At 39.6% G+C, this 13,791-nt stretch overlaps 1 protein-coding gene across 5 annotated transcripts in view; it reads left to right on the top strand.

Annotated features, from left to right (window-relative positions):
• Positions 1 to 1,305: 1,305 nt before the first annotated feature.
• Positions 1,306 to 13,791, top strand: part of chrm3a (cholinergic receptor, muscarinic 3a) — a 78,383-nt gene continuing 65,897 nt past the window's right edge. The window contains exon 1 of one of the 5 annotated variants that reach the window (XR_006379956.1): positions 1,306 to 1,600. Coding sequence is in view for 1 of the 5 variants with exons in the window: in XM_044215046.1 (XP_044070981.1) it covers positions 1,596 to 1,600 (5 nt within the window). In the remaining 4 variants the exon portion in view is untranslated. Of the gene's footprint in view, positions 1,601 to 12,979; positions 13,351 to 13,791 lie in introns of those variants that run through there. The other 4 variants (XM_044215046.1, XM_044215047.1, XM_044215051.1 and 1 more) reach the window with 4 other exon arrangements.

Raw genomic sequence — 13,791 nt, 5'->3', positions numbered from 1 at the left:
TGTCAATACACGCCATCATTCTACCTTGATTTAATTGTCTCTTGCTTCTCTATTTTACATCTCTGCAAAGATTATTTTAATACCCGCAGATTATCAAATATCTGTGAGGCTATAGGAGAGTACACAGCACACCCAACGTGAACTTCAGAACTTTAACTAACCAGATCAGCAAGTGTCTAAGCCATCCTTCTCATCTATACAGACATAATATTATGTAAGCCTACACACACACACACACACACACACATACACACATACATACATACATATACCAGCATCCAGATGGAATAAAAAACTGGTTCCCCACTCACAGGATGCAAACAAGACGCTGATGGGAAAGTACACACAGACACAGTGTCAAATAGCCTACAAGGCATTAAGATGATGAGAGTACTGTAAACACTGAAGGAAGTCGGCACGATATCCTATTCATGTCTCTAACCATTCTGTATTTTCATAGAAATATTGCCCATGCACTGGGAACAGGAAATGTGGTGCGAGGGTCTGCAGTGAGTCTGAGCAGGAAGCTCTGAGGCTCCATTCCCTCCAGTCCTTGCAGCCAGCCGTAATTGGCTTACACATTCCTCCAAGGATTACCACTCACTCCTTATTTGTGTTTATAAAGAATTATTAAAACATTTGCTTTGGCTCCCTGAAATACACTCAGACAAGTGTCAAAACACACTCAGTTTCCACTTGCCTTGTTTTTTCCCCTCATTGGGTGAAATAAACAAGTGAAATGACGATTTTTCATCTCTGATTAAACACCTTTATAAGTTTTTTCTATTTTCTTTGTGTGGCTGCAGTAGTTCCCAGACTCCTACGCTTGCAGACTGCTGCTTTTCGTTTTCTTGCTCTTTTTTGTTGCTCTCTTTCTACTCCTCCTCCTTTATTTGCATTTTTTGAGAGGTCGTTAGACCCATCAGTAGGTACGAATAGCTAAAAAATCATTTATTAAACGTATTATTTGTTTTATTGTGATAGATAATTTGCTTGCAGAAAAATAGAAGCACTCTTTCATGTCGTAAAATTGCAACAGAGTCATATCTGGAAATAGACTGCAATTAGAAAACAGGACATTGCTTGTGCCAAATGAAATAGCTTGGTTGACGACACTGTCCCATTATTGAAACGGGAAAAAAGCATAGACTCAGCATGCAGCAACGATGAAATAAGGCGGACCCTGATATTTTTGATCTTGTATGACTCCCATAGTTTGTTTGTCGGTTTTATTTGCCAGTGTATGTGTTGAGCTCATATAGTTTCCCAGAGCTATTATCAATGAATGAATCTGGACTTTTTTATTCGCCGGGTGTGCCACCTGCCGGTGCGTCACGGCTGCTCTGACCAATCCTGACGCAGTGATTCTTCGTGCGCCCTTGGAGATCCCGCTCTTCACATCGCCGTCCAATCTACGGCTCGATGGCTGTAGACGGTGGCGAGCCTCGTTAGCTGTGTACCGTTAGCGCTTCAGATGTGACTGGATTTGACTGCCGTACTGCTGCTGTGCCAAACATGGACCCGTGACAACTTTGACTGGATTGCCATTTTCCCATCTACTTGTACTGCTTTTGACCTGTGCACTGTTGAATTTTATGAGGTAGGTGAAAATAAGACAAAAACCGGAAAGTTTGGGAAATATTTAATCAGAGCAAAGTATTTGGTTTTCTATTCCTGAACCGATTCCCAGCTGCTTTGTGTTGCCCCGTTTTTCAACGCACAGCGCTGCACTTTGAAGTTTCAGACACAACAGAATAGCCTGTTATTGATTAGGCTTACTTGTGCGTGTCTCCAAAGCGGATTCACCATATTCAGGAAATTATTGCAAGCTCGTGTTAGATGTGCTTTTGTTTAAATGCAAGTTTGGCAAACAAGTGCTGCTGCCCGGCTCAGCATCCCTGCCCAACCCTCTGCGCTCCGCGCTCTTACAGATGCCTCTCCTCCAAAAAGGCTACGTGGCTTCTCAAGCAAATATGCTCTTGTAAAGTTCATTAAAAACACGGAAACATTTGTTTTCGTATTTTGAATTCCCCAAAGTGAAAGTTAACCAAAAAGAAGAAAAGCATTGCCACTAAAAGGGATAATCTTTAATGCGTATTCTCCCTAGTGTGGCACATTTATTATTATTTTGATGATCGGATATAACGTATTTGTTACTGCATTAATGTGGACAGAGGAGGAAATTAATTGTGTCCTTACATGGCAAGTGGAAGGCTTTCATGAATTGGGGTGACTGTTTATTTATGGTGCCCATAGATGGCAATGTGAAGGAATGTTCCCTCTCAGTGACCTGGGGGTACTTTGACATTGCGCTGGATAATGAGCAAGAGCAGAGGGAATGGCATCTGTGCCATGGTGCAAATATTTTCCTTTTAGTCTATGACTGCAGTTATTCATCACAAAAGCCAGAGTGTGAGTTTGACAATACAGTAGAAACATATGAATCACAAACACCATGGCTGAAAACCTCATAGTTTAACATTTTAATATGCTGCATATATCAACACAACCAGCATGTTTTTATAAAAAAACATCAACAAAGCCATTGTTAGGGAACAGTGCAGTTAAGTTCTATGTCATGGTGAATGCACCGTCACCGTTACTAGTCTGTTGAAGGTGGCGCAGGAATGTGTTTGGATGATTATGACTTTCCATTGCCTGCTGTGGGGAGACACGCAGTGGAGGACATTCAGAAAAAGAGACACACGAAGGAGAAGATGAGAGACAAAGGAGAACAGCAATAGAGCTTTCAGGCATTCCTCTCTTGATAGATGGTTTTGTTGTGCACAGTGCCTACTACCGTATTTATCATCATTATGACTTTCCTAAATGGGCTGTGGGTGGAGGATAGTATAGCCCTGGTCATAGAGGTGTAGATGGCATCAAGTAGGATGAAAATGTCTTTGCTTTTACCTTCTGTTGTACCTGTTGTTCTGCGTGTGTGCTGGCAAGAGAACAGATACTGATGCTTTTGGTTTATTAGTCCCAAGCTTGTGAATATGTGCTGATGCTGTTGAAAAAATAATGCATACTGTTTAGAGGTGCAAGTTTAACCTACCATTTGTAAGTCTCTGCTGATATGTGTGGAATTATTCTGCTATAGTTGACTGGAACTTAAATTCAAGCTTTTTCCTTACAATTCAACTCAATCATTAAAGGAATAAAACGGTGTAGTCCCTCAATCGTCCAGGAATGTTCCATCGTAGAAAAGGTTTCAATCGTAGTCATCTGGACACTGTTTTCAGAATCAAGACATAGTCAGAAACTCAGGAAGATTCCTTCGTGAGGGCAGGGCTTAAGTAACACAGATTAGCTTAAATTTCTGAGTTCTCAGACCATTTTTCACAATTGAGAATGACTTCCGGATGGGAGCCGAAACGTCTTGATTCTGAAAACAATGTCCAGATGACTACGATTGAAACCTTTTCTACCATTAAAGGAATATTTTGACATTTTTGAGAAATACCCTCATCGTTGTCTTGAAAAGGTGAATATCATGCTCACGTCTGTACGGTAAATATGAAGCTACAGCCAGCAGCTGATTAGCTAAGCTTAGCATCAAGACTGGAAACGGGGTAACAGCTAGCCCGGCTCTGTCCCAAGGTTAAATAAAATCTGACCCCAGGCACCTCTAAACGTAACATGTTTGTTTAATCAGTGATGACAAGACTACAGGAAGTCACAGCTTTAGAGGTGCTTTTAGGTGGATTTTTGTACCTTTGGACAGAGCCAGGTTAGCCCCATTTCCAGTCTTTATGCTAAGTTAAGCTAATTGGCTGAGGCTGTAGCTTCATATTTACCATACAGACACGACATGTTCTCATCTAACTCGGCAAGAAAGCAACTAAGCATATTTCCCAAAATGCCGAACTGTTCCTTTAAAACAATAATATGAATATGGTACATATCAGTCTCTGTTCACCAAATAATTTTCAGTCTTTAATTGGAGTGTGACAGATGTCTTAGACAAAGAATGATGCAGTCCCTGGTGTGTTATCATTTAAAAAAGGCAGGTTGAATAAAAATACAACAAGTATACGGAATAAACATGTGTGATTAGTTAAAATAGAGAGTTTCAGCTGCTGTATGATCCAGACAAAAGCATCAAATGATATAACCCTCAGGCCACAGCGTACACTGATTGGCACCACCAGGCTACTTTTAGAGGAGGCAACAGGAGACAGTGATGGGTATTTTACGGGAGTCAGCTGGCCAAACAGACGGGCTAACTCCCCCATTGGGTTTCATTAGAGCTCGTCTTGATGTTAAAGCCTGTTTAATCCACTTTCACAGCCATGCAGACCACAACAGAGCAAAGCAGAGTGTCTATCTTTAGACAGTGAATGGGCAGAAACTTTTCCATCTCAGTTTAATTATTAAAACAATAACACGAATTCCATGTAGTTGGCCTTAAAATGTCTCAGTTGAAGAGTGTTTCTGCGCGAACAGTGTGTGCTGGTAATCTCCTGTGCTGATGGGAAAGGTGTTTTCAGTATCAGATAGAAAGCTGCCAATCAGTGTCAGCTCAATTAACTTGTCCATAAACAACTGTGTTTATGCAGCCCTGCTCTCCTTCTCCCGCCTTCCCTTGTTTCTCCAGTAAGTAGATATGCTGCCTGAGGGTGCGATTACAGAAAAGCCTTATGGGGTGGGTGCTTGGCCTCTTTGTCTTTGTCTTTGTCTTTGTCTCTGCTCTCTGGGCTGCTACTGTTGTTGTCCCATGTTCATAGCACCTGCTTAGCTTCATAGACACAGTGCTGAGAAGACACTGACAGACTGTCTGACTAAGAAGCAGCTTGACATCTTGGACGTTTTACGGACAAATATATTTAGTATGGCCATTAATTTAACTACAATACAAAGGAAGAGGTTTAATCATAATTATATTGGTGCCTAATGCAAATAACATGTTATTGACTTTGCAATTTTTTTGTTGTGTCATGATTATATTACTTGTAATAATGGTGCCCTGTGAATGCAACTGAGGCTTTTATAGCTCACATAACGTGTTTTAAACTGACACTCATCACTCACTGACCTTTACTAGTTGTCATAAGCTTAGCTGGAGCTGCCCCTTATTGGTGGCAATAATGTGCTCACTCCAGGGCTGTTAACAACGCTGCTCTGTGTTTACCTTAGGATATTGTGTATATTCAGCACACAGCAATCCACACTCAAATGCACACACACAAATCAAGATAATGCAAGTGAGTCAGAGTTCAAAGGTCAGGTATTGGGCAGGAAAGGAAGGGTGATTTATAGAGGCAGAGTTGAGGTCAGCGATGTTATGGACATAGGTTCCGGTAGGTCTTAGGTATATAAACTCTCTGGTGGGTACACGTTTGAATCTGTCAGCCGTAACAGTAAATGTTGCACTAAGAAACAGCCCACAGCGCAGCGCTGCCATCCATACAAGTATTTCCATACAGCTTCCAAATGTCTAGAAAGCCCTGGTACAGTCCACTGCACTAGTGATCTGTGTTCAGAGTTATTTTTTTCTTTTTGCCTTTTTTAACGTTCTCTGATGTGCTCTCTCTTTCACCCACTCTCTCTGTCATGTGTCGCAGCCTCTCTCTCCCAAACTGTCTCACTCTCTTTACTTCTGCTCTCTTGACAAAGTAAACCTCATTTCAGGGAATTCAGATTCATGTCTAATATATGACTGCTCTTTTATGTCTGCTGTTTGTCTGTTCTTAACAAATAAATCTATAACAACTTGCCCTCCATCGTTTTCAGTGGAGGTCCAGAGTGATGGATTCAAGGTAAAAAAGACCTGTACTATACACATAGAAAGTGAGAAAAAGAGACAGGGAACAAGAGAACAGAGAATGATAGAGCGCTGGTGAAATATGTATACAGTTAATAAAAAAAAACTAACAGAGAGTAAATCTGCTCCAGCTCAAGCATTGGAGAGTAGTGACTGGTGTAATGCACAGAAAGGGAGAAATTATGATGATGATGGATGTTTGACTTAGCCTGGACCAGCCTCAAACTGTCAATATTCAGCCATATATTTCTTTGTTCCGATTAATGTTGCCATCATTGATGGCTTGTTTATTATTCTGAGTTAATGTAGTTTCACACACTATTGATTACATTAAAGATTTCTTTGTAAATTAAACTCTAACATACAGTGTGTTCTTTTTCTCACTGTAGCACACTGATCTATCAAAAACTATCCACAGTGGCTCTGGATCATTGAAGTTTATGTAAAACTAACACATTTCTAACAAGAATGTGCTCTTCATAAACATTTTGAGGTAATGTGAGCTGAATGTTTAGTTCTCTTAATAAACTGTGGTTGGCCCACCGCTTTAATTTTTCCTTGGGACTGGTCATAGCAATTTTAAAGTGTTAATAAGATAGCAGTTACCCTTTGTTGACACATTTGTATTGGCTTCAGTTTCATAACACTCTACAGCTAATAATCCTGAGAATAGCTAGAACAAGATCGTGTTTAGACAGCAGTGACTAGGCACCTGTAAATATGGGTGAACTGCTACTGTGGATGAAGGGAAACTGAAAGTAGGAAAGAAGAAAGAAAGGAACAAACCACCAGGGAAAAAACGGACAAAACAAAATTTAAGTCAAAGACAAGTATTTAAAAAATCGATGTGGAAACCACAATAATGGCGTGCCACAATGCATCTTTTCCTTTCGAAGGAAACATTGTCTTGATATTTTAAGAATAGTTTTCTTTGAATGTTATTGATTCTTGTTTTCCACATTGCTGAATTCTCCAAAGAGCACATCTACTTTCTGCATTCTCCTAACAATGCAGCATTCACTGTGCTTTTTTTTTATTTCAACAAAAAGATACATTTTCTAGAGTAGAGCCATTTATGTTCGATGGTATAAATGCTCACAATTAACTGAGATGCTTTAAACTCATCAAACGTATTGTCTGACACACACAAGGAAGCTATTTCTTAACATTAAGGTAACACTGTAGACTATGCAATTTGCAGTTATGGGTTGTGATTGCAAAGCGATAATGATGTCTGTCAGCGGGATATTTGATAGAATTTTTCAAACTGAAGGAATCATCACATACTGTGACATGTTGTATGCACTGAATAATGGCGTGGTGGGATTTAAGTGAAGCTATTATACATAGAGATGTGTGGATAGATCACTGTCACGCCCGCTAGGTGATAAAATCGGCCTTTATGTATTCAAGATAATTCATAATTCATGATGAGGATTTCTTGTGACAGATGTCGGTGTAGACAGACAAACATCTGTTGTTAGTTCAATAAAAAAATGCTTCTTTAACTCTTGGTTCCAATTAGTATACAATCTGATTACATATCACTTAATGTGCTCCTGCACATTTATTTCTGCGATTAGTGAGGATACCTTTTCATTATCAGTGTGAGATGATGGCTGATGAATCATATTTTACTAATGTCACAAGAAGAACCTCCTAATTTAGAAATAAATTGAAAGTGTTTGAAGTCGAATCACTCCAACATAAAGGTAGATTAGATGCTGCTGTGTGATTAGGTTCCTGTCAAAATGAATTTGTCAGAATTTATCAGTAAGTTCTTTTTAGGATTCTGCTGTGAAATGTTTGGCACATTACTACAGAACAACAAAAATGCCTGCTGTGCTTTTTTGTGGTTTTCTCCAGTTGTTTGTTACTGCCTGACTCCCTCTCGCTTTTGTAATACAGCTCATCAAGCACACATCAAGTGAGTCAAATTGTGTGTCAAGCCCTCAGCTCTAACACACATCCTGACTAAATCACATTTTTGGCTTTGTAATGTTCCGTCTTCAAATCATGTCAGAGGTTGGAGTGAGGTGAAGAACTTTCTAACATAAATTATTTATCTTTGCTCTTTTCTGCCTTCTTTATTTCACATGATTTTTGTTCTTTGTTTTTTCACTGGAAGAAATAGAAGACCATGTCATGAGGACTAGGTGAACCATATGAGATTAGCCCAACGTTTTTCAACTCAGGGTGGGGACAAGTGACAGAAATGTAGACAGTATAGCCAGTGTAGTTACAGTCATCACATTGATTTGGTCCCTGGACATTTTTAGGACATGTGTAAAAACTGACATTGCTTCAGTCTCATGCTTTTCGTAGATTGTCACTCAGTTTCATCTACATTCAGCAACGTGTCTGCACTACCTTGCTGTTGAATTTACATTATCTGTTAATGGGCTTCTGTAATTTAGAGTGAAGTATAGGCCTTTTTTTTGCCACTCTTTTATTTAACACCTGTCACACAATTAAAACAGCGTTAGTGGTCTTTTTTCCATATCAGAACTGATCAAATACTACTTGTGAAGCAGCATATGGTGCAAGAGAGACTGAATGGGCTGGCAATTATGTCTACTGAGAGGATCATAGCTCTGGATGTAGATAAAAGACACTGTTGAGGATTTTACACAATGCCAAGCTCATGGGATGCAGTTTTAAAAAGGTGAGCGAGTGATTTTTCAAGGGGATTTGGAGTTGCTGATTGGCCGTTGTGCCAACCTGCTGGAGCTAATATCTATGCCGAGTCGCTGCCAACTGTGTTTTTGATAAGATTTGGGCAGAGCTACTGTGTTTCTATAAGATAACTATACTGTGTGCTGTGGTTTAAAATCCTGCACCTGCGCTCAGCTTAGTGTCTGATGGGTTGTGCTTTTCTTCTGCTACTGAGGCAGAAGAAAAGACAGAAGGCAGACACTGAGTAGTGTCAGTTTATGTAGACATCCCACATCCCACAATAGACTACTATTAAGAATTTGAGGAGATGCTGCAGTCATGCTTTGGGGATCAAATATTGATCTTTACTCTAATGTTACAGTTATGGAACTGGGAAATTGTTTACACAACTGATTTTCATTGTACTTATTCACGTGGTTCATCGCCTCTTGTGTAGCTTTATGCCTGTCTCAGTATTATCACCTGCCGGAGTTCCCACCAAATGTCAAAGTTAGAACGACATGTTCAAAGCAAAGTGAAATGAACAACTCTTCAAATTTCGATTCCCTATTTTTGCCCTGAAGCAGGTGTAAGAGTGACAATTTGCCCCATTCTTTAAGGGAGTTCAAACCAGCACCTGTCTTTGAGTCTGCCTTATTCCTTACTTTGATTGACATTTCGGAAAGAGACACGGAGTTGTAGAACTTGTACCAGGCTAGGACAAGATGTAGAGCGAGCCCTCTGGCTAAACTCTGTAGAGGAAAATCAATCCAAGCCAACAAGACCCACAGTCCCCAGGCCAGTGAATCAAATCCTCAGATGACATTTACATGAGTGTAAAGCAGCAAAAGAGTATGAAAGTAATTTTACTCCAGTTTGCTATCTTGTCAGTGTGTGTCTGAAGAAGTGTTTGGTTCAATACTTCAGTCACCGTTTTACTGCACAGTGGAGTGTTCCTATTGGACAGGTTGAAAGACGACACAGAATTACACAAGAGGGACGCAGATGTACAATGTTCCTATTGGGATTTGAAGTGTTTCGTAATAGTATCAAGCAGACAACAGCTTGGTAGAGAAAGTGAAACTCTCTCAGTCCATAGGCTTAACCTTTACAATTAGCTGTTCACTCTTTTTATGTGCAGGCCTATGTATTAACAAACTGTACAAAGCGAGATTCATCACAGTACTTTTACACTGATAAAATACACCTTTTTGAAAGAAAAAAAGTGAATGTGTCATTGCAGAGACATATGAATAATCAGTGGAAGAGGAGAAGCACTCCGATCCTTTACTTAAGTAGCAATACAGCAATGTAAAATACTTCATTACAAGTAAAAGTCCTTCATTCAAAATCAGTTAAAAAAAATTAAGTTTAAAAAATACAAGTACTGGTTCTGCAGAAGAAATGGCCCCTGTGACTGATGTATTATTATATATTACATTACTAGATTGTCAAAACAGATACATCAATGTGTAAGTTGCATTTTACTGTTGAAAGAGGTTAAGGTGGAGTTGGTTTTAACTAGTTTATACAGTTAAGTTGATAAGTCCAATGGTCTAAGTCTAAAATCTAGAGGTCGGCCCCCCTCCAAAGGGTCAAGATAAATCTAAGAGGTTATGAGCTCATTAATGGGGTAGGAAAGAAAAAAACAAAACAAAGTTCTGCTACACAAATTTCTATTATTTTTTTGGACTTTTTTCTAATCTTTTATTTTTTGTAAAATAATGGATAGTTTTACCAGTAAACAGTTATTTAAATGAAACCATCTGAGAAGTTAAGAGGTGAAATCTCTGGTGAAACTGATAATAACTCATAGAAATCTGAAACGTGACAAGTAGCCCCAAGTACGCACTGCTTTTTTGTAAAGGTCTCAAGCTAAAAATGTTGGAAACATTGGTTTAATGTTTAGCAATGCATTGTATTTTACAGCTTATCATATGCTTTTATGTAAAATCTTAATTGAAAGGTAACTACTAACAATAGCTGTCAGATAAATGAAGTGGAGCAAAATGTATATTATTTCCCTCTGAAATGTGGTGGAATTTAAAGTAGTATAAAATGAAAATCCTCAAGTAAAGTAGAAGTACCTCAAATTTGTAAATGTGCTCAGTTACTTTCCTCCACTGTGAATACGTTGCTGTCTTAGCTTTCTGGTGCACTGTGCACTTGGGTCTAAAGACAGTCTCACATACATTAAATCAAAATAAACTTTCTTAATCACAGCAACATCACCACCCAGCAACATAAACCAAACAGGATGCAGAGTGATTGCCAGCCCCTAAAAGTTGAGTTATGAAAATGAGAATTAAAGCTTTAACATCAGTTGCAAGTAATGCAAAACAACAATTTCAATTTAGTCTAGAATCAACACACCTGGTCACGATATGCAGGTATTTTCACTCCTCCATGTTTTGTGGATGGGGCGGTATAAACCTTTAACACCTCCCCAGGGATTACTTCCATTTAGCAAAGTGATAATAATCTCAAGCTCATTGCAGGAATGTGTGTAACTTGGCATGACATGAAAGCTTTGTGGGAGAAGTGCAATGACATGAATCACTGGAGTAGGTGTTAGGATTGGTCATCTGTTTTTTGTTTGTTCTTATCAGCGGTGCAAACCCTCTGGCAATAACTAACATCGGGCACAACACTTATCAAACAGCTTTGTGAAAGAAAAGTCATAGAAGTATTTTTTTGGCCTTCGATCAAATTTCAAATCAGTGTAGAACAAGCTCAATAGATTCTGAGGTATTACAGAAATGGGGAGATTTGGTGGAGGACTATACAGCCAGAGTACATTAACTTTAGTGGTGTCTTTGGGATGAAAAGCAGACCAGAAGCAAGAGAGGATGGATGGAATTGCCTGGCATGTCTCCATACAAAGGTTTTTGGCAGGGTTATGTTGGTAGAAAAAAAAGAAACTGTTTATTGGCTTAGTACCCTCTGTGTTTCTTTGAAATGTAATCATAACCCAAGCTGGGCATATTTATTGCATATACAGGCAACGCACTGGAGTTGTGGGAGCTTATTATTTATCAATATTTAGTCAGCTAACTATATGGTGTAAACATGAAAATACAATGGTTAAATCAGATTGATTTATAAAGTCTGGATTCCTGGCATAAAACCAGTTCAAATCTCTTTAAATGAAAGTGGCAAACAAGGAAGACAAAGGACACTATGGGCTCTTATTCTCAAGCAGTAGCAAAGCTGGCAGAGGCACAAAGCAAGGTGTCATTTTAGTTTTAGTTTGAGAATTTTGCTCCTCCAAACAAACCCAGTTGCACTGTGGAGGATGAAGTAGCACAGCTGATGTTGTGTTCATATTGATTAGGAGGCGCAATGCAGATTTGCGAGCGATTTTGGCATGAAATTGTGCTCAGACCACCTCTTATCACAAATGTTACAAACATTATTAGATTATTGCAGAAGAAAATGGAAAAATCATTGATTTTGAAGGTATTTGGTCATAAACAAAGGACAATTTGAAATGTTGACCTGATGATGGCGGAAAAGTCAGGGGATCATGAAAGTTATTACAATTCATCCTTATGTGGACATATCTGTACCAAATTTGTACTGTAGTTGTTGTAGTTGTTGAGACATTTCACTTAAAACCGCAAAAGTCAACCTCACGGTGGCGCTAGAGGGAAAGTCAGAGGATCATCAAAGTCAGTAGGATTCATCCTCCAGGGACCTTGAATGTTTGTACAAAATTTCATGAATAATCAGTCCAGTAGTTGTTGAGATATTTCAGTCTGGAGCAAAGTGGGAGAGTCTGACCAACAGACTGACATTGACGTCCATGCCGCTAGCGTGGCTAAATATTCCAACTTTGGTGCCGCCCAGTGGTAGTTTAGAAAAAGATACTGTGGCAGCAATGCACACCTCTACAGGGGAAACTAGCTTACCTGTGGTCACTGAGATGAATTAAATCAACAAGCAGGTTTTTACCAGGATTGTTTCATTTTTCCACAAACAAAAACTTTTGCCATCAAAATAATTCTACACATAGTGGCTTTAAATCATTAAAATTTCCAACATGGCACTGGGATCTACAGTAGCAAATGCAATAAATACCGTAAATACTGGGAGAGTGATTTTAGAAGGCATTGAGCTGGTAAGATAAATTTCTGCAGCTCTTCTCCGCCTGCACACTGTGTTCGCAATGATATTTCTTTAAGGAGGCTACATGTTGTCTATGACCCTGAATAAACTCCTGAAGTTCTCTCTCAGGCTGTGCCACCTCTTTGTTCCCTCCTCTTTGCTGTTCATGTTTATTTAACCACTCTTTTTTATCCAGATTAGTCTCACTAAAGCTCTTTAAATTAATCTCATTAAATCTCTTTTTCAACAGAGACATGGAGGGGCAGCTAGAGTTTGTAGTCATCTGCCTCATTTTCCTTAAGCTCCTATTACATCAGTTACATCCTTAACTGCTGAGAACCACCAGGGGTGTGGGATAACCTTGTGACCTCTTTGCCGCCTCTCTGTTTATTATTTGTATATTGGATATCAGGCTCTGAGGTAATATAATGAGTTAACAATGATCAACGTGTCATGTCCTGTTCCGCTTCTTAGTTTTGGTTTCCAGTTTTATTTTGAAATAATCTCCTTCCCCTTATGAGTCTTGCAGTTTTTCTTCCTGTCTTTGATTTTTTGCCTTGCCCTGATTGGTTTCACCTGTGTCTTGTTTTCTCCCCTCACTTGAGTGTGTTTCTTTTGTTCAGTGCCAGTTTGTCTTCATCCATTGTGTTAAGCGTTCCAGCTTCCCCAGTGTTTCCTAGTGTTTTTTGGACTTTCCTTCTCGGTTGTTGGACGTTCTGCTTGTTTATTGGACTCTGGATTTCCTACCTGCTCCTTTGGACTCGGTTGCCTGATTTGGACTACTTTTACTGGTTTCGACCCTTGCCTGCTTGACCATCCCTGTAAGCCTTTTGTATTTTGTGTTTTTATTAAATCATTGAACTATACCAGCTCTGTCTCTGTGCCTGCGTATGGTTCCAACACCTGTATTTCCTGTGTCTCCTGCTTGACATCAGAACGAACTGGCCATTATGGACCCAGCAGGCACTATTTCTGATTAAGTTTTTGAGTTAATTTGTGACCTGGAGTGCCTTGGGGATATGTCTAGGAAGGCGGTCTGGGATTATCATAGAGAGGCATTCTGTTCTCTGGCTCAGGGGAAAGAGTTTGTCTGCCTTGGCTGACAAACTCTGTTCCCAAGTTCCTCACGGACTTCCTCTGTTCCCCCAAGCCTCAGCCCCAGGTCCTCAGTCCTCCACCAACCATTTTTCTGCCAGCTCCAGTTCCTGAGCCTGCTAGCCTTCAGCACACTAGCCTCCAACCTTCACCCCTGCCTGCTAGCA

Source organism: Siniperca chuatsi, linkage group LG11 (genome assembly GCF_020085105.1).
Source record: "Siniperca chuatsi isolate FFG_IHB_CAS linkage group LG11, ASM2008510v1, whole genome shotgun sequence".
In the NCBI taxonomy this organism is placed as follows: Eukaryota; Metazoa; Chordata; class Actinopteri; order Centrarchiformes; family Sinipercidae; genus Siniperca; species Siniperca chuatsi.
This window is presented reverse-complemented; position numbering and strand designations above follow the sequence as displayed.